This window comes from Lytechinus pictus, chromosome 9, assembly GCF_037042905.1.
Source record: "Lytechinus pictus isolate F3 Inbred chromosome 9, Lp3.0, whole genome shotgun sequence".
In the NCBI taxonomy this organism is placed as follows: domain Eukaryota; kingdom Metazoa; phylum Echinodermata; class Echinoidea; order Temnopleuroida; family Toxopneustidae; genus Lytechinus; species Lytechinus pictus.
In genome coordinates, this window is record NC_087253.1 from 4545474 (window position 1) to 4565967 (window position 20494).

The following is a 20494-nucleotide window of genomic DNA, read 5'->3' on the forward strand; positions in this document are numbered from 1 at the left end:
CCCCTGCTTCTTCATTTGTTGTGGTTTATGTAGTGATGGTTCTGTAGTCGTGGTTTGAAATACCCATGCATGTTTGTTTGTTTCTTATGTGTTTGCTTGTGCAGAGTTGTGTTTGATTGCATGTTAATGTTAATGTCAAGGTGCATGAAAACAAAAGAAACCGCTGAGAAACTCACTCATCACCACGGAAAAAATAGGAACCTTTAAATTTTGACCTTGCCCCAGGTTTCAAGGCACTGTACCTCCATGTGAACCATAATCATATCTTGTAGGGTATCATTTTAAAGAGAATTAAATGATCTATCCATTGATATTAATTACATATTGATATTTACTAAAACCGAGGAGGGATTATTGATCAAAGTCAGATTTCCAAACTTTTTTTGAGGAGTTTATAATAAGTAAATCAATACATAAATGACTACATGAGGAGCAGCTGAGAAAATTGACCCCAAAAATGAAAAACGTGTGACGATTGCGTCTATTCCCTCTGGAGTTATATTTTCGTTTTTGCCATTTCTATACTCCCTGTGCGACAGCTGGAAGGTAGTTGTCAAAAACTGGTGAACCGGAACAGCAGTTTTTCCTAAGTTTTGGAGCTGACGAGAAATGTCGTTTGTCCAGAGTCCAGGACGAAACTGCTGTTGTGATTTAACAATTTTCGACAAAGACTTCTTGTTTGCTCAGTTCCATGAAGTGCATTTAACAATACACTTTCTATGTTCTTGAAAGCATTCCGCATTGCTGTGCAAAAACTCAATGTTACTTTCACGGGAAGCACTGTTTGGAGTAAAAAAAAAAAAAAACAATGTTTCCCATGTCGATTGTTTCCACAAAACGATATTTGTGTTTTCAGGATGCTTCGTGGTTTAAATGTTATCTGCATAAGATCCCATGGCCGGGGTTATGATGTATCCGTGGACGTCATCCGGATGTTGAGAGCTATAATATAAGGGGATTATTATCTTCATCTCCCAGGAATTGGGGCTTAGCGATATATAGAAAATGCGTACTTTGGTCTGCATTAAGTGACTGTTCAGTGCGAGAGCGTATTGAATAAAGGACCAAAATCCGACGAATTCATATTCCATAGGCTGCTGTAAAAATAACTTGCATTTCAGTATATCACCGTACAGCCCATGCACAAAAATGTGCAAAAATGCACCCTATTCAACAATGCCTACTTTGCGATTAGATGCGCAGCATACGAAATGACGTCATAATGAACTACATGTTTGTTGCATTTTTATACTCAAATTGGTCTTATCAAGTGCGACCATATATATTGTCCTTCTTTTTTTTTTTTTGGGGGGGGGGGGTTGGGATAGATGATAATGATGTTGGATGGCTTTGTTCCATGGAATACCAGAAATATTTCGCTTGTTAGGGCCTTTATTCCATATTTGCCGTAAGTTTTGGAATACCAGTTGTATTCAATTCTGAGCCATCCAACATAATACAAATATGGTTATCATGGTAGTTGAGAGCAAAATATATACTTTTGATACTAAGTCATCTCTTTATTCATTATACAGAGTGTATTGATAAATGGGAAACATATTTGTTCGACTGTTTGCGACAGGATTTACAGAAAATTATCAGAATAAATTGACAGTAACAGGCACTGCTTGTAAACGAACCACGACTAGACTATATAGAAATATATTTTTACTGATTTGCGTTATTAGTATCTCTAAGAGGTAAACAAAAGTTGAATTAATGCTCGGTAGAATCATCAAGAATTAAAATTTTAGTTTTCTTGACCCTCTACGTCAACATGTGCAAATTCGAATAAATTGCCAATTGCTCAGAAAGTTGTAAATTATTTGACATAGTTCATTCAAAATATAATCGGATAAATTATTCATTTCACGTATCTCAGTTATCAAGACAAGTTTTAAATGTAATTGTACATTTAAATATACAGTTTCCATTGTCGTCAAATCCTCATTGTAATTATCTTTATCATTGTTTAAGTTACGCTTTGAATATTGTGAATAAAATTCTCGATGGGGGGGGGGGGGTGGACAGTTGAAAATGACAATTTATAGACTGCATAATACGGACTTAACGTTTGGAAAAGTTTTTCATCGTGACGTTAGAAAAAATAAAGAATATAACTTATTTTTGTTATAATCGACATCGAGGACAAAGAGCTCGGCATGTTCAGTCTCCAGATAGCTCGCTTCACCGACTTCAGCTTCGATGTCGAGAAGATCGTCGGCGACGAGGGAGTCGTGGCGGAGGATCGGGTGATGCTGGGTAGCGAGGTATGCTTTGGCGTCGTCCTGGACTCCACACCAATTGTCGGGGTCGTGATCAAGTCTTGTTGGGCTACGGAAGGTGGTCCTGATGACGTGCCACCCCGTGAGGATCTTATCAATGATCAGTACGTGATACGTCTTGTGCTTGTTTGTTTAATTTCTTTCAATAAAACTTATCTTTACCTCGTTAAAGAATAGCATATGCAGGTGGCGATATTCACAATAATTAACATTTCCCATTTTCTATCTGAGGGTGTTTCATAAAATATTAAATGTGACTTGCACCGTCTTCACACTGGATTCGACGTCGACACCGCTATAAATGCTTGCACAGTAGAAATGTTATCCCGGCACAGTCCCGGGATAAATTTCATGTATCCATTCACACTGCAGCATGTGATTGTTTTTTGATGACCTCTGTAACAAAACACGTATAGGCTTGTAACCCCGTGAGTGACTCGACTCTGATACACCGGAAATACTTGATGGCGTGGAATCGAACCCTCGCCCTTCAGATAGAAAGACGAGAGTCATAACCCCTAGACTACGACGCTCTCACATTATAGTAAACATTATCACAGGTGGTTTTAATATCCCGGTGATGTAGCGTTGTGCCTTCACACTGAAAGTACACCGCTATTGCTACTGCTTGCCTATAGTTTGTTGCGGAGTTATAGCGAGGCGATATTATCCCGGGGTAGTTTGTTGCGTGTCCGAGAATTCACACTGAAGGCAATACCGCTACAGTCTCGGGACAGTCCCGGTACTGTAAATGTTCTTGTGGCCAGTGCAAAGACGGTACTAAGAGTCATACATGTATTACATGCCCTCCTATAGAAAGAACGCATGATCTACTGATAGATGTGATAAAAGAGGCGGTTTAAGTGAAATATATACTTAAGGAATGGGGAGAGTTGTTCACAAGTGACATCACACCTCTTTGTCGCATTGCCGATTTGTGGATCTCCATAGCATTAGTGATCGCAATATTCAAATGCTCTTAACTTTCTCATTATTTGTCCGATTTTTCTCAAACTTTCGTTGATCTGTTTCTTTGATTTTTCTGTTTTCACATAAGCTATCCTGTTCCAAATGTTTCATTCGCCTTTAAAAGTGCCACCCAGATGTTCATATAATCATCTCGTCATGTGCATATCTTAGGGAAAAAGATAAGTTCTTATATCTTCTTAGATCTCGTCATGTATACATCCCGTGATAGAGATGATCAGATGAAAAGATCTTGGATCTCGCCATGTCTACATCTTTAGAAGAGATGATCTGATGACAAGATCTTGGATCTCGCCATGTCTACATCTTTAGAAGAGATGATCAGATGACAAGATCTTGGATCTCGCCATGTCTACATTCTGTGGGAGAGATGATCAGATAACAAGATCTTGGATCTCGTCATGTCTACATCCTGTGGTAGAGATGATCAGATGGCAAGATCTTGGATCTCGCCATGTCTACATCCTGTGGTAGAGATGATCAGATGGCAAGATCTTGGATCTCATCATGTCTACATCTGATCATGTCTTCTATAAGATATAGACATGACGGGATAATTATATGAACATCGGGTAGCACTTTGAAGCTTCCATAGTGCGCAATGAGGTGATGTTATTCATATGCAACTGGGAATCGCAACTGAATCGCAATTAAATATTTGTGAAACACACCCTCTTTAGCGTTTATTTAAAAGTCCACAGTTCGAAATTTACTTTACATTACCAAATGTAATTACGCTTGGTGTTTGGACTTGATTTGCTATGGAAAATAAGTTTATTGCAAAACTCGGTGAATTTTCTGCCATTTTCTTTTTCTTTAGTTTTGGCGCGTAAGGTAAGTGTGTGGGAAGTAGTGTATGTGGGTTGACTTAGGCAAGGACAAATCTTAGGTCATAAGTCAAACTACTGAACTCTATAGCCACTGAACTATTTTGTTTAGTGGGTTAAACGCATCGTTTACAGTAACATTTACATCATCACTATAAATGTTATTATTATTATTTATAGTCCAGTCAATATAGGGTTTGACCCACCACTAATTGCAACATGATATATTCCACTGCAATACTTTCAAGGAAGGTCCCCTAAACAACATACTAAAAGTCCCAAGAAATCAAAGCAGTGGAAATTTATGAAATTTGCATATTGTGCAAATTAGCCATAAAAAGTTAGAAAAACAAGGAAAATAGCCCAAAGATTACAAATTGAGTGTCCAAAACAATTTAATTTGAGCGAAACTTCATGATAAATAACTGTATTCAATGTTTTTTTTGTCAAAAGTGCAAAAAAATCTACCTCATTTGCATAATATGCAAATAAGCATCCTTATATGGAAAAATGTTAAGGTATTGTGATTTTTCTATCATTAACTGCTTGAAAATTTCATTAAAGTTGAAATTTACATGCTGCTATCACTAAGGATGTTAAATAAATTTGTATTCAGCTTAGTGTCTATAGTGTAATTTACATATTATGCACATAAAAGTATCTAATATGTTATAAATATTCAAGATAACACCTTGGTGATACATCCCTCAAAAATTGCAAGTAGATTATCTATTGAAATTGGAATATAGCAAATACAGGAAGGTTTCCTAAACACCATATCAAAAGTCCTTAAATATACAAGCATATAGGAAAATCACAAAATTTGCATTTTATGCAAATTAGCCATAATAAATTACAAATAAGGAAAATAATCCAAATATTGGATATCAAGTGCAGGAAACAATACGAATTGAACTGAAGCCCATGATAAGTTTTACAATTCATTTTATTTTTTGAAAAAAAAAAAATCGTCAATAAATCTACCTCATTTGCATATACATGAGCATATATATATGGACAAAAATCCTGAAATTTTGACTTTTTTCACAAAAACTGTTATGAAAACATTTCAGTCTTGATCAATATGATGTAATCACGAAGAATGGCAAATACGGTACATTAATAATCAGCTTAATATAGTACTAGTATTTGAAGTATAATTTACATATTATGCAAATAAGCATACAACATCTTATGAATATTCAAGGCACATACGTGATACTTTCCTCTAAAATTCCATATAGATTATGAGTATTAACCATGATGACCTTCGCTACACTCCCTGCTTGGTTGATATTGACTATTGTCACGAGCAGTTACCCCACTCATATTGTACAATGATGAGTCCATTCTACATGGATCCCACTGCTTGAATGCTTCATTATTTCCATCCAAGTCTTGCTCTCTTCTAGACTTTGTGTTTCTTGCGAGTATAGTCCACGCTAGCAAGTTCCTGGATTGCCAAGTGATCAGCACAAGATGTCACACCCGTACAAATAAAAGCCCATTAGCTTCGAATGTTTGGTCCTTGTAGCACACCATTTAGCTTATAAACTTGGGGTCCTTGTATTTAAAGCGCTTAACGATAAATCTTCATCCTACATATCAGAGCTCTTATCTCAGCATAGACCAACACGCAGTCTCAGATCAGCAGCTCAAGCATTGCTGAGGGAATCTCTCAGCCACACAACCTGGGGTGACAGAGCCTCTACATCTCTGGACCAAAGCTGTGGAATAGCCTTCCCCAATTTATCAGGAGAGCAGAGACAACCAACTTTTGAGTCTTACCTGAAGACCTTTCTGTTCCCCATGCACTCCAACAATATCCCAAGAATAACTCAATTGTAGCATTACTAGGACGGTACTTGAACTGAATGATGATCCTAAACACTGTTTGAAGACATTGAAATTTGTGAGATATTTCCTATTTTTGAGCAAGCGCCATGAGCGCCCAGCTGAGGCGGATACCGGCGCTTTACAAGAACCCATCATCATCATCACTTGTCTTGGTGGCGAATATGAGTAATTGCTTGGATCACAAGATCTCTGGGCATGCTTAATAAGAGTAACAATGGGCATTTGCCTATACGAGCAACATGAAAGCCATTCATAAATTAATGATGAAGGCTTAAAATGCATTAGGCATCTTTCTCAGATACAGGAATCGTGATTAGACGTTCTTGCTAAATCCATTTGCTGCTTCATGATGAAGCATCCATTTTCTGTTCTTTCCTCTTTGATAAATCTCCTATGGCAACCATTTCCAAATATTAAAGCTATAGTTTCTAAGTCGTATGCAAATAATGATATTAATTTCCTGATATTTATGGTAAACAGAAATTCATCAGTGAGACAATGAACAAACCAGATGGAGGACTGATTATTGTTTTTCCAACAAGAACACAACATAATGGAACACCATTAACGTCACCATCAGATTCCATCCAAAATTGATTAGACAGTGTGTACCACTTCCAGCATTTATTTGCCACAATGTGTTACTCATGGGTATACTGTGAGGTTATCCAAATGAATAAACCCTTTAGTAATCATGATACGACTAAGGATTATCTTCTGGAGGAATGCTGACTTTAATAGTGTCATGCAGATGTACTTTGGACAATCATACAACTCTCTGTACTGAAATCCGACAAGTCGGGCATAGGAGACTGAATGCCAATCAAGAAGACTTGAACAAAAACACACCGTTAACCACGTCTTCTTCCGACACAAGTTGCCTCAATGAGACAATGGACATAAGTTGTGTCGGAAGATGTCAAGAGTTTTAGAGAAAGGCTAGGAAGGCTTGCACATTTTAGAGCTCCAAAAGCATCAGTAAGTTAAAGCTCAGAATTGCTACAATGCATTAAAGAGGACCATAATAGGGTTTGTAGACAAGCCTATAATGCATAATATGTTGACCGGATTGACAGTGATCCAGGCTGTAACAATTAGCATGTTGAGAGCCCTTTAATATCAATAGCTATGACTACATTGGAATAACATTATTAAGGCAAATATTTTTAGTCTTAGTATTCACCACTGATCATGATGATGATGACGCTGATTTAAAAGTCCTGGAACCCAGTCACATTCCCCCGGGGCAGTAATCTAAATATAACCCATGTAGTATATTGTTTTATGTCCTCATGAAAGAAAAATATAATTTGAAATAAAACTTTTGGGAAAAATGACATTTTAGCCATAATATGTATTGGAGTACATGGGAGAGTAGTCATTGCCTTACATCACATGACATCCCATATGCAACTTTTAAAAATTCATAACTTTCTTGTTGTTTGTCCACTATTGTTCAAACTTTCACCTGTCAACTTGTCTGATTTTTCTTTTCCTTATAAAAAAAAAAGTTTTTATTTGTGTTGGATTCCCCTTTAAAGAAAAAACCGGCATATAGCTACTAGGCCAGACGGAATCTCTGCTACACTTTTTAATGAGACCACTCATCAGATCTTACCTGCCATAAGTTTGCTTTTCCCATGGCCTCCCTTTATCATGTTTATACGGTGAAATTTCCAAAAAGTATAAGTCGTTCCCATCCATATAAGAAAGGGTTGTCAACTCTAACAAACTACACACCAATTCAAATACTGTGCTTTGTTCTTGCCAATCCCATCATCTTGTCAGACTAACAACGCGGCTTAGGAAGCGAAGAACATATTTCCAGTATTTTTTTATTGAATATAAATCATATTAGGATAGATTCGAATGCTTAGTGATAGCAGCATATTAATTTTAAAAACTGAAATGTTTTCACTGTAGTTAATGTGATAAAATTCAACATTTCTTGACATTTTCCATATAAGGATACTTAATTGCATAATATGCAAATGGGGCAGATTTGCTAGCTTTTTAAAATAAAAGTATTGAACTTAGTTATTCATCATGAACTTTTGTTCAAAATTACTTGCTGTGGACATTTAATTTGTAATATTTTGATTAATTTCCTAATTTTCTATTTTTCTAAATGGCTAATTTGCATAATATGCAAATTAATCTTCAGGCATTGGGATGAATTTTCATGCTTAGTGATATACTAGTCGTAGCATATTAATGTAAGCACTAATGAAATGTTTTCAAGCAGTCTATATGAGAAAAATCACAATATCTTGACATTTTTTCCATATAAGGATGCTTATTTGCATAATATGCAAATGAGGTAGAAAATTTTGCACTTTTGATTAAAAACATTGAATTCAGTTATTTATCATGAATTTCCATTCAAATTAAATTGTTTTGGACATTTGATTTGTAATCTTTGGACTATTTCCCTTCTTTTTCTAATTTTTCATGGCTAATTTGCATAATATGCAAATTTCATAAATTTCCACTGCTTGGATTTCTTGGGACTTTTAGTATGTTGTTTAGGGGACCTTCCTGGAAAGCATTTCAGTGGAATATCTCGTGTTGCAATTAGTGGTGGGTTACCCCCCTATTCTGGCTAGATTGACTGGACTATTAGTAATATTCATGTTTTTATAATATCACTTCTTCTGTCATCTTACACATTTAGGTGTCCTGCGGAGCAGTCTGTCAGAGTAAATCATATGGTTTCTCGGGACGTTGAAGGATTTTGTTTCAGTGCATTCCGCTTCCGAGATGAGGAATCTGACATGTCACAGGTATCTATATACTTACGTAGAGGGCGTCAACACTTTCCAGAGTACAGAGCCCTTTGTTACATTTATAACAGAGTTTGGCCAATTCGTTGTCGACGGGTTACATACATGGCGCATAATGCTTGGTTATAGACAAGCCCAATTCAAAGATGATAAAGTCTAGTGTTTTTAAAATGAAATTGGAAACTGAAATTCTGTATCATTGAATTATTCAGTGACCGTTCCCATACGCAACTAGAACTTGAAATTGATAGTCTGGAGCATTTCGTGTATTTCATTGATGAACAGGCATAGTCCCTCCAGTATGATTCAAATCCTCGAAATTTGATTTTGATATCCAGGTTTTCATTCACTGCGACGTAACGGTATGTGGCACCGAGGATGCGGATGCTGCTAGGTCGGATGTATCTTGCGGAGGGCATGGAGGTGGTGAGAGAAGGCGTCGGGATGCAAGCTCGGGTTCAAACTAACACACCATCAGCTATGGACCGTTGTCCATCTACAGTGAAGGCAATGGCTTCGCGGCCTCTGTACAAGGTCAGTTGACTTATTATTTTGGCGGCCATTTTGAAAAAAAAAACCGGCCTAAGGCGAGTTAAGGTTCAGAAACGACCTGACTACCTCATATTGTTGTTCAGTTTGAACAACTGAACTATAAGTAAAACATAAAATTCATCCTACTCTATGTGGTATCTTGCTCTATATAACCGGGACTAAGAAATGACTAAAATAATTAATGATAAAATACATAAATAAATAAAAGAGCAAAAATTATAATAAGTGAAGAGCTCACTTGCAAAAGGGGTTAGGTCCATTTTTCATCAATTTCATACATTTAAAAAAAAAATTGAAATTCCTATTAAAAAGTGAACTAAAATTGGCAAAGAAAAATCACTTTCTTTTCAATAATAATAATAATAATGATATTCCGCATTTATATAGCGCTTAATACATCGGAACGACGTCTCTAAGCGCTTTACAGACATAATTACCCCGGTCATCGGATCCTTGCATGCCCGCATACAATGTATGCGCCTTCTCCACTCCAGTGGGGAGCATTCCAACAAGAGTTCCAAGACTCAATTGCTAGGCATACTACATATAGGCTTTCACATCCTACCGGGTACCCATTTAACACCTGGGTGGAGAGTGGCAAAGTGTGGATTAACGCCTTGCCAAAGGACGCTAGGCCATGGTGGGATTCGAACACACGACCCTCTGATTACAAGGCGAGAGTCAGAACCGCTACACCACGACGCTTCCTTTCAAAAGGAGTTAGGTCCATTTCAGTTTAGTTTCAAAAGGGGGTTAGGTCCACACATAATTTTTTTGGAAAAGAATATCATAAAAAATATGAAGACAGGTAGATTTCTTTTATACCCAATCTTATGCTATCATGATAAGGCATCATGAAAATTTAGTTTCGCATAAGGATATTGCAACATGGGAGAATAAAAAAAATGATTTTCTTTGAGTGGACCTAACCCCTTTTGCAAACAAACTCTTCTGAAGAGCTCATTTGTCAAAAGGGGTTAGGTCCATTGTTCATAAATTTTATTTTCTGTCTAGAAACCTCTAAATGTTTAGTCGCTCTAATGAAAACAAAGAAAATTTGAAATTTTCATGAAAACGTAAATAAAAGTGGCAAAGAAAAATAATTTTTTAATAAAAATAGATTGGATTCATTTAAGTTTACTTGCAAAAGTGGTTTTCTTTTATACCCAATTTTATGTTCACATTATAGAGTAGTACATCATGACAATTTAGTTTCTCATAAGAATATTGCAGTAAAGGCCCGTTTACACCGCATCCGGCACGGCGACCGTGCACGGCATTCCGGCACGGCATACGGCACGCCGTGCTGTTTTCCAGTTTCCACTGCCCCACGGCACGGCAATAAAGCCGTGCACGGATCCCGTCTAGCAGGCAAAAACCGTCCAATGTACCCATGAAAACCCAAGGCAAAGAAGCCTGCTTCAGGCGTGGCAAGAAGTAATTTTTAAGGGTTTTCGTGTATCTAATTAATCTTGTCTTGAATTCCACCAAGAAGCATCAATCTGACGGACTGCTCATTGGACAGACACAAATATTCTTTGTTATTCACTCATATCTATACGGGAATGGATCGTTCTATTTAAATGTAATTGAATTTTGTCATGATTAATCTTTTTATTTTACACTTTGCTTTCCATACTTCACTTCCCATTTCTATGCCATTGTCACCTGTTCATCTCATTCCTTAGTTTATATATCAGATTCTATTGCCATTACAACTCCACATGTTTCTATTGTCTTCTCATTTATATTCAGAACATTCTTCTTCATTCATGACCTCGTGCTCATTGGTTTACCTTTCACCCTTAGTTCTTCCACTTTTCTTGATTCTTCTATTCTCTCTGTTTCTATTAGTTAAATTGGTTATACGAAATTATTTCTGAACATATTTGAATACGGTATATTATTTGTTTAAAGGTCAAATCCAGGCCCAAGAAAACTGTTGATTTGAATAAATAGAAAAAAGACAAACTAGCATAATTCATGCAGAATCGGATGTAAAATAAGAAAGTTATGACATTTTAAAGTTTCGCTTATTTTCACAAAAGAGTGATATGCACACCTCAGTGATATGTAAATGAGACAGTTGATGTCCCTTACTATTTCCTTTTTTTATTGTTTGAAAAATACAATATTTCATTTATTTGACAATAATGACCAACTTGACTAAACCAATGCTAATTCTACATGTTCAGGGAGGAATTAATTGTTTCTCTTGACAATGAGAAGAAAATTACATTTCATATTTCATATAATAAAATACAAAATAAATAGTGAGCGAATGACGTTATCAGTCTCCTCATTTGCATACCGATCAGGATGTGTATATAACTGTTTTGTGAAAATTAAGCGAAACTTTAAAATGTCATAACTTTCTTATTTTACATCCGAATTTGATGATATTTTCAGTGTTATGCTTGTTGGATATTTCTCTTTTATTAAAATCAACTTTTTTGTTGGGGTGGACTTGTTCTTTAAAAGCAATGCCAAGTGAGGTCTGGCCCAAGAAATAAGAGCAACACTGGACTTCATTTTGTCGACATCTTTATTTTGAGTTTAGTTCAGCTCCAAATATATTTTAGGTTCTTCAGCAGCAATCTACATTATATTTGTTGTTGAAAAAAAAGTGATGCTCATTAATTTATTACAGAAAAAAATAATACGAGATATATAAACAACAAAAAATGCATGGGGCGTCAAAAAATTTCTTGAAGATGAATGTATTCTTTTTATTTCACAATCAACTTTCTTTTGTCAGTATTTTTCATGTCCAGGGGCCCATTTCAAAAGTACTTTAACATTATGGCAACTACCATGGAAACCACAATTATAATTGGATGTTGCGCCATATTAAAGACAAATTAAGTTATGGTAGTTGTACCTCTTTATGAAACAGGCCACAGGAGTGTCATTGCCATTCTGTTTAGAGATGAAATTTTGTTTCTAACATTTTGTCAGATTTCAAACAATCCTAGATCTCTGTTTCCAAAATAAAACATTAGTCCAGAAACGTTCCGTCCAGTACCCATCATTTTTATTTTCACAGTAACTGGTTTCATGTATTGATATTTGATAGTGCATTACTAGTGATAATGTTAATACATGTATTTGCATGAACCAAATTTCTGTGATGTGCAAAATGCTCAACTTCTCTTATCTGTGAACAAATCCTGAATTTAAATTCAAGTATAATTTAAGAAATAAATATATTTTTAATAAATGGTGAACATGCTCAGACGATATTTTCCAGATCTACAAAAGAGGAAGATCATAATCCTTCACAATCGTAATTTCTGCAAATTGAGACTGACTTGCAACTGTAACAATGGGAGATGTACATTGGCGGTGGAAGCCAAAAAATAAAAAAAAGGTTATCAACTAAAAATTTAGGGGGGGGGGGCCGTCCCCCACCTCAAATTTAGGGGGGACCTGTCCCCGCTTCCGCCGCCTATGGAGATGTCAAAGTGAAAAATTCAAGTGGAAATTAGAATAACACATTTAATGGTGTCGTTGTTTATAATACGATATCAGTCATTAAAGTTGTAGATTTCCTGCAAATGATTTATTTCATATGGATTTATCATAAGTAATTCAGATGTAATCATATATACACCGCTTTTAATTTGTTGGTGATGCTGCATGTCTGACATTGCATCTTTTATGTTGAGACTGTTAACAGGTTGTTAGCTCTGGCAAACTACAAACCACTGTCCCTTTGTTAGCTAACAATCGGATGAGTATTGAGTGATGTCAGAGCATAGAGCTATTAGCTTCATGGTCAGAGGGAATAAGATATCAGCTCTCTTTTTAGCGGTGGAGCATAGCAAGTTAGAGCATTTTCCGGTTAACTTTTTTTTTAATCTACGAAACATATTTGGATTCTTAAATTGTGAGATGTTTATAACATCAATAAGAATCGACTTGGAGTTAGATGACACAAAACCTTTAATTCCTATAGTAGTATGTTCAATGTTCAGACAACCGAAATTTAACCTCATAGCAATGGAGCTGGCATTGAGGTAACTTTTACAGTGTGGGACAATGGGGGACAAGCTGGAGAAAAATTTATCTACAGTTATGTTGTCACCATGACTATCAGTGCTTTGAAAATACTGCAACATTGTGTCCTCGATTTGAAGTGAAGTTGGGACTTGAAGACTGGACTGATGTTGCGGACGTGCCTGAAGATGATGACGAGGAAGACTGACCCACGTTGTGGACAGATGTCACCCACCATTCTCCTGCTCAGTTTCTTCCTGCTTGGTACAGGCTTCTCCTGGTGTGTCCACATCAAACACAGGATCCAAGATTGAACTTGTTCTGCTGACAGAAAAATCATATGTTCAAATTTATTTCATATGTTTTACTCGTAATAATGAATACTAAAAAAAGACTCTCATGTACCAAGTCGATACAGTTTGTCTGTTCTTTAATTCATTAATATTCGAAACATCTTTAGTTTTATTTTATTATATTATATTTGTTAAGGGTAATTTTCTGAAGGCAAATGGCTCTCACTTCAAGGAAATGCAACACCCATTAACCTGTACTATTTTACACAGGTAGTCAAGTACAAATATGATAAATCATATTGAATGAAAATGTGGATGTATAATTACAGGAAACGGGTTAATGTAAACATGAGAGAATGAGCCAATCATCAATGTATAATTCAAAATGATTTGTATAGTTTGTATGAGATCGCTCACATCCACCCTGCAGAGTGCACAAAGTGCAAATTAATACCATAGCTGTTGCCCGACCGTTTCCTGTTGCAAGGAATTCCTGTCAGAACCCAGAAACTAAACCTGGGTTAAGTGCAGCACAATATCAGAATTCATATTTATAAAATACATTTCTTTGCATGAATTCAAATTGATATACACATATTCTCTCTTCCCTGGGATAAGAAAACAAAATATTGAATATCTTACTCTCGATTATGTATGTGGGGAAGTAGGAATTCCAGTGCCTCAGTGTACTTGTATTTACGTGCTGCATTTGAGGGAGCTCCGTCACCACTCTTCCTCTCCATTTCTGTCGTTTTTTAGGAAGTTGTCCCTCAACTCGCTACATCACCTTAAAATAATGAAAAAACAACACGAAATCTAATTCCTATAACCTCTGAAAATTTTCATTTCTGTTTAAGACTCATTTCAAGCCCTACCCACTCCCCCCCCCCCCGAAATATTTCAATGTGAAATTGGACAACATGCTTTTGATAGTAAAGAATTTTGCCTCCATTTTTTTTTGCTTGTAAAAGTGACGTGATATTTATATTACGTATTTGAGAGGTGGGGTTGGTATATAGTTTTTAGTCCACATCACAAAGCAAGGTCTCTTTCTGCATTTACATACCCTTGCTCTTGTGTCTCATTTAATTTGTTATTTTTTTTTTAAACACTAGACTATTTTACACATGTGCAAACAATTTAAAAAATGGCCATAATGACCAAAACTTACCATTGGTATTCATTGAATTACAACAACCAGAAGTTAGCTACAGTTGTTAGATTGTGAACTTGATTTGCTTTCAAACATCCACATACAAATATAACTCTTTTACATTGTTCAATATTTTTCTTCAAATTGATAGTGAAAAAATCGTGAAGTTTGAAAAAAATTAATATGACGTAAAATGATACCAACCTGAGATTACAAGCTGACGCCCAATGTCATGTCATACATCATTGTTTTACTTCTGTATCCTTGAACATCTCCAATCTCTTGTCATACAGGATTGGATTTTCCTACACTTCTAGGATAAGGGCTTCCTCCATGTTGGTTATCTGTCATGCAACACATTCCATATAAATTTTGTTAGCAAATAATAATAATAAAGGTTTAAAGAATTGCAAAAGCGATTAGTGAAAGGCCAGTGCCCAATCAGCAATTTCTTACATTTACTGGCAGGCTTGCTGATCAGGGTCCAATTTTTATAATGCACAAATAGAAATTCTCCTAATTGAAATGATTTTGCTTAGTTGTAGAGAAAAGTGATCGTCTAGAAATTCCTTCAAGAGCTTGAAATAATAATTTTTTATCATTTGAAAAGTACATGTAAACATAGGGTCATGTTAAGAAAAAAAAAGATAGAGGCACAATTTTTTGCTTCCATGAGAGCCTATAAGCTAAGCCATATAATCTTTTTTTAGGGATGAAATGTTTGTTGAATAAAATGTCAGCAAATTATGTCTTCTCTGTATGATATACGTACCCAATCACTTCAGCCCCCCCCCCAAAAAAAAAAATATTAATAATAATACTAAATAAAAAATAAACCAATGAAAAAAGAATGAAATTACACAAATAAAGCAATCAAATTTTGGAACAGAAATGTGCAGATTTATGCCAGCACACAAAGGACATATTTCATATTGAAAAAGGGTCACTTTTGTTCTGGGGGATTTCTATTTCGGGCAAGCCAGTGCCAACCCAAACCCCTTCCCATCGCCCCACGATTGAGCTGCCCCTGGATAAAGGAAAGTGCGCTCATTTTAAAATCCTTTACATAATAACAGACTGACAATTTTTGACAAACTAGAAACAATAACTGTTTTTAATGCAAGTTCTCTCCAAAATTATAGTAGCCTAAATTTAGTGACTAGGCCTAGACTCTATATTTCAATGAAAACAAGTTAATTAGCTAAGCCTATGACGTCATATGGGGAGGATTTAGAGTCTAGGTTTTTACATTATTTATTCGTAGGCCTAGTCTTTTCCAGAGAGTTTGTGGGAAATAACTAAGTTAGCCTTACTCCTTAGCCTAGGACTCCAAAATTCCTACTAGGGTCTAGATCTACTTTCCACCATTTGTTTCGATCTAGAACAGATCGACCAGAGGGTCCCACAAAAATATGGCCAAACTGAGCAATCGGTCTAACTTCTTTCAGTTCAGGCTACCCAAGTTTCACCACTCCAGATCCCCTCTTATTAATTCCTTGCCACCCTCCTATCTGCCACTCTTGCTGCTGACAAAACGACTCAGTGCCTAGCTCTCATCTATTATAGACCCTACTACTAAAACTAAAGTACTAGGCTAGGCTAGTCTATATCTTAATAATTCATCCCGGAATTCATCATATTCGTTCAGAGGTCTAACTTACATGTACTAGTGTAACTAACGTTGGACCTATGTGTAGACTCTAGACTACCGAGGCCTAACGTTAGACCAACAACAGGTCTAACTTTTGTTAACGTTACTTATATAGGTCTACCTAACGTTAGATCTAACTATAACTATAAGTAACGTTAGGCCTAATGTTACTGTTAGTTAGACTCTAAGTTAAAGATAAATGACAGTTGTGGTAACGATTTCAAAATGAGTTCGTACAGTCTACAGAATCCAACGAAATTACCACCAAAGTGTCTGTTTGTATATATAAAAAATATGTGCCAAAGGATTCCGGAAGAAATTGTGTAATTGCTGAGAAATTAGCAAATAAGCACGGGATTTGGGTCAAGGCAAGCGTCGGGCCGACATTCAAAGCAATAATTTTTAATAGTACACTGTCCCACGTGCGCTTATCTGTGTTGGTGATCTTCAGTATGAACATTTTTCAGCGTAGATTTCAAGATTTCACAAAGTTCAGTTCATGTAACTGTACCATTATACCAGATCTAGATCCTCGATAATATAGTGACAATTAAGCTCGGTTTTACACACTTTCTCGTGAAATCAGTGTTTCCTGCAACTACTTTCATTTATCTTCAAGTCTAACTTTCTTTATTTAGTAATTACGTTAGGCCAGTCTAATTGATTATCGAGTCTAACATTAGGTCTAAGTAACGTTAGATCTAACTTTAGATGTAACTTAGACTAGGATATTAACATCTAAGTTAGCCTATCTAAATTAGATACGTCTTGTTAGACCAAGTCTAAGACTAAGCTAACTTAAGTTACGTTAGATCTTCGTTAGATCATAACGTTAGGCCCTAGCCTAGGGCTAGGCCCTATCCCAGATTATTATTTCCGGCCTTATATTATTTGGCCTTATTTTCTTGTGCTCTACTTTCTGGGGCTCGGTTCTACAGTATGCGAAATGACACTTGTTCTTAATTAGTTGCTTACCAGACCAAGAATTGCAAGATCAAGTCCTCCTTCAGTCACCTCTCTTCAGGAGTTCAGCAGGTAATACACGTAGACCTACGTGTATGTGCGATTTTGCATTTAACACGTAAACTCCCATAGACTATCACCGCAGGCGATTTGTCGCTTGATCAGAAAATATGTAGGCAATGACGTAATTTATCTGGACTGTGATTGGCCAGAAGTGAAAAAACCGTGTGCCGTGCTCTGAAAATGGCTTGCTGATCGATCTGCAAATCCGGCAAATTACGCCGTGTTGTACAATACGGCACGGCACCGTTGAAGTGGAAACAGTTTCATAGGATTTAGTGGGGATCGATTTTTTTTGCCGTGCCGGATTGCCGTGGTGCCGTGCACGGTCGCCGTGCCGGATGCGGTGTAAACGGGCCTTAAGTCAGAATAAAAAACAGGGTTTTTCTCGGAATGGTCCAAAGTGGACCTAACCCCTTTTGCAACTAAACACTTCAAATATAAATCTGACATATAAAGAAATAATCCTAAAGCACATAAAGGTTAATTAATAAGTAAAGAGAAGTAATCAGTAAACTGATAATAAATAGATTAATGAATAACTATTATTATTAGGAGATAAAAATGTATAAGAAAATGAGAAAAATATTAGTGAAGGTTAACTTGGCGAAAATGGAATGGAAGGGTCATTACATGCAATCAGCTCTTTCATTTGAATTTCCTCTTCTCCCTATTCTAAAATATCCACTGTATAAGCATATTCTGTGTCTCTCTATCACTCTCTCTCATCCTCTTTTAAATAGAATCTCGGAGGATGTTCAACAAGAGGATGTTTGTGGGAGGCATCGTGGCGCTCGTTTCCATGGTGATCATCTGGGGCGTGGTTAAAGGCTGTGGCTGTAAAACCAAGGGCCCGAAGTATGAACGCGCTTACCTCATCGACGTCAACTAAAATCGGGCGATCATTTATTGGGCCATCTTCGGGTTTTAAGGGGGGGGGGGGTGAATTGTTCAGTGAGAAAAATATCATGTTAATGACTTGCGTTCGACTCAATAGTATAATTTCTAAACAATGATAAACAACAATAAAACGATAATGCTACGAAATTGTTTGTATAATTACTCCTCTGTACACATTGTCCCACAGATAGAGAGAACAGGAAAGGGAAAAGGATGAAATATGATATCACTGTCTGAATATTATGTCAAAATATACCATACGATTACATAAAGGTTAAAATTTTGGCTTGTTAGCTCGCAGATTTTTATTATTTTTTTCATTCCATACGCCATTTCTAGTCCCCCCAAAATATTTGGTTCATGGTCTGTACAGCTAAAGGGGGGGGGGGGGGGAACCAAAACTATTATTCTCTCTTTTTAATTAAATCAGAATCCAGCTAAATTCGCTTGGAAAAGATATATTCGTGAACTATTTACCCCCAGGTGGAATTAACCATAAATTGCAAAAACTCTGGTGTTGATTTAACACCAGCCCGGAATCTATATATGTCAAAACCAGAGAAGTGTTAAACAACACCAGGTCTGTTTTGGTCGAACACCAGATATGTGTTTATACAACACCAATTTGTATTAAAACAGCATCGGTTTCATTCAAAACTGGTGTTGTTTCAATACTTCTCTGGTGTGGACATAAAAAGATTCCGGGCTGGTGTTAAATCAACACCGGTGTTTTTGAAGTGTTATACTCATGCAGGGATCTGATATATTACTGATTTAAATATTTGGAAAGAATTAAAGAGACGATGGGTGCGTTTATCCGCCACTTTTTTACCCTAGAATCATGATCTGAATCATGATTCAAATCATGATTCTGCAGAATCACGATTGAGTCGAAATTGAATATAATCATGATTAGAATCACAAACATGAAACACGAAAAAAGGGGCGTTTGGAAAGACGTTTCTGCAGAATCACGTACGAAAATGTTCGAATAAACGATATCGTGATTACAATCATGATTCTATGACGTCATTGTGTCGGGCTACTTTAGGTTTGACTCTTGCCAAGCTCAAGACGCACTATATGCTCAGTGCATTTATACATAATATGATATGCATGCTTTCTGTGTTGGGCATCGCATCGTCCACTTCTTTTCATTTGTTTTGGTCATGTCTTCAACTTTAAGTGAACTAGTAAATGAACTAACTGAACAGACAATGATATCAATTGTTGTTGAGTTAACAAGTGTCAATATGAAATTGGATCTACGCTAAAATTTACATCCGAACACAATTTTTGATAAACCGACAGGAAGAATAATAAATAAATAAATAAAAAAATAGACTGAATTCGGAAGGTACAGGATTGATTTTTCGGGAGCCAAAACACGTGCGAAAAAAGTTGACCTAACTTCCTCTGTCAAACTGCGCCCTCTGATGCGCACTGGATCGGTCCGAATCCGAGGAAAAACAGCTTTAAATTAAGGTCGTCTGAACGCTGATTCTGTGGTATTGTGATTCATGTTTGTGTTTTGAATCATGATTCTGGCTTGAGGTCGCATAAACGCAGCCGATATGAACACAATCTTAAGGACTGCAATTATCTTATTATTTAGGTATACCGGATTAATAATATGCGGGATGTTTCAGGACAATGCGAGTAAGAGGGAGGGAGGGAAAGAGAGGGAGAGAGAGAGAGAGAGAGAGACACACACACACACACCCTCACATACATAGGGAGAGAGAGAGAGATAGAGAAAACGTTGTACGATTAGAAAATACAAATCCTTTTTGGGGCATACAAAGACGATGAACTTATATGGAGAGCGGTTGTAATAACTATATTTGATATCATTTATACGTCAGCTTCGGGAACTCGTAACAACAAACGTATACGCCTAGATGGCGAAATTGATCGAGATAAAAGTGTTCATATTCAGCTGCCCCTAACAGAAATATAATAATTTGGCGCATGAAAAGATTTTCATCGTCTTGTTCGTCTTCAGAGCTTCCGTCAACATGGTCAAGAAACATAAGATCTATATGCCTGCCAGCACATCTCTGAAAGTCCGTATAGGGCACACACGAGTAATCCGGACTCCCATTCACTCACGTGTTAAATCACAGCTCATCAAAATAAAATCCCTATAAAGATTTCGTTTTAATTCACTATATTAAACATTAT

The 20494-nt window shown here is 36.4% G+C and overlaps 1 protein-coding gene and 1 long non-coding RNA gene across 2 annotated transcripts; one reads left to right on the forward strand and one right to left on the reverse strand.

The window, feature by feature from the left end:
* Window positions 1-2149: 2149 nt before the first annotated feature.
* On the forward strand, window positions 2150-18327 carry LOC129267963 (beta-tectorin-like). Its single transcript, XM_064104533.1, has 4 exons — window positions 2150-2389; window positions 8631-8739; window positions 9078-9273; window positions 18154-18327. The coding sequence occupies exons 1-3, from the start codon at window positions 2163-2165 to the stop codon at window positions 9204-9206; spliced, it is 465 nt and encodes a 154-aa protein (XP_063960603.1). The 5' UTR covers window positions 2150-2162; the 3' UTR covers window positions 9207-9273; window positions 18154-18327.
* On the reverse strand, window positions 11884-17761 carry LOC129268724 (uncharacterized). Its single transcript, XR_010294627.1, has 4 exons — window positions 17363-17761; window positions 14941-15080; window positions 14226-14370; window positions 11884-13614 (listed from the first exon to the last, which is right to left on the reverse strand). It is a non-coding gene; the product is annotated as an uncharacterized LOC129268724 (long non-coding RNA).
* Window positions 18328-20494: the final 2167 nt, after the last annotated feature.